Below are 1,065 nucleotides of genomic sequence, written 5' to 3'. Positions count from 1 at the left end.
CACAATGCGCTCCATCACCTTGCACAGCGTGCTCATGAGAGTGGCCGGCCGAAAGGACGCGATACTGCTAGCTGGCTTGCTCGGCTTAAGCAGCGGGACTGTGATGCCGTGCCTCCACTTGGCTTGTACCCTCCCCGCGCGCGGACTGCAGATGAACAGTCGCAGCGCACACTTTTTGGCTACTCATCCTTGCTGCTTCAGCTCCTCTCAGTGGATTCCATCATCGCGCGCCGCCGTGCCAGAATGCAGCTCACACAGCGCAACTTTCAGCTCTGACTCGGTGATCGGCCGGAACGCGCTCCGCCTGGTGCTGGGTATCTTCATTTCTGGCGCATGTGGTGCCTTCGTTGACCTGGCCTTGTACATGTTGGCCAAAGCTTGTGCTTACTGGCGCTTTGCCAACGGATGGCCATTCACCACCAGCATTGGCGAAGTCAACGACCGCGGTGCATATACCGACTTCACCAGGTTCCAGTTCGCCGAATCCGTGGTCGCCAGCTTCGACAAATTCTCCTTCCACCGACCCAGTGCCGAGTCAGCCAGCACTTTCCTCCTCCAGCGAGTCAGCCCGTCCAGATTCGTCAGCCCCTGTGTCCAGAACGGTGGCGCTACGCCCTTGCCCTTGGGAATTGTCCTCTTTGCGGCCATTCGGATGCCTCACGTCACCGCCTCGTCGAGGGAATCCGCGCCCTTGTCCGGCCTCTTCATCCCTCTGAATATGAACTCGTCACTCAATTTTCTAAACTCTTGCCACCTCGCTTTGTTCCGTGTATACAGTGTACGTGTGGGCTTGGGGGGGCAATCACGTCTAGGCAGGTGCCCCACGAACACATCGAACGTGATCTAATAATGATCACTGTCCGGACTCAGTGTGGACGCCAAGTTAGAGATCTCGCGCAGGCTATACACAACGTGATGTCCGGCAACGACTGTGCCCCCGTGCCCTGCTGTCTCCTGGTGGCCGATCTAGCATTCGCAATCATCAGACCGTTCTGCACGCACCAGTTGACTACGCACTCTCCCTTGTCGTCGCTCGGACGAAACGGATCCCACAACACGTGGTGT

At 57.9% G+C, this 1,065-nt stretch overlaps 1 protein-coding gene across 1 annotated transcript; it reads right to left on the bottom strand.

The window, feature by feature from the left end:
- Positions 1-384: 384 nt before the first annotated feature.
- Positions 385-648, bottom strand: TEOVI_000173300 (uncharacterized protein; the record flags this gene model as incomplete). Its single annotated transcript, XM_067224917.1, has 1 exon — positions 385-648. The coding sequence occupies one exon, from the start codon at positions 646-648 to the stop codon at positions 385-387; it is 264 nt and encodes an 87-aa protein (XP_067081018.1).
- Between the last annotated feature and the right edge of the window lie 417 nt (positions 649-1,065).

This window comes from Trypanosoma equiperdum (assembly GCF_001457755.1).
Source record: "Trypanosoma equiperdum strain OVI genome assembly, contig: ctg_417, whole genome shotgun sequence".
Lineage (NCBI taxonomy): Eukaryota > Euglenozoa > Kinetoplastea > Trypanosomatida > Trypanosomatidae > Trypanosoma > Trypanosoma equiperdum.
This window is presented reverse-complemented; position numbering and strand designations above follow the sequence as displayed.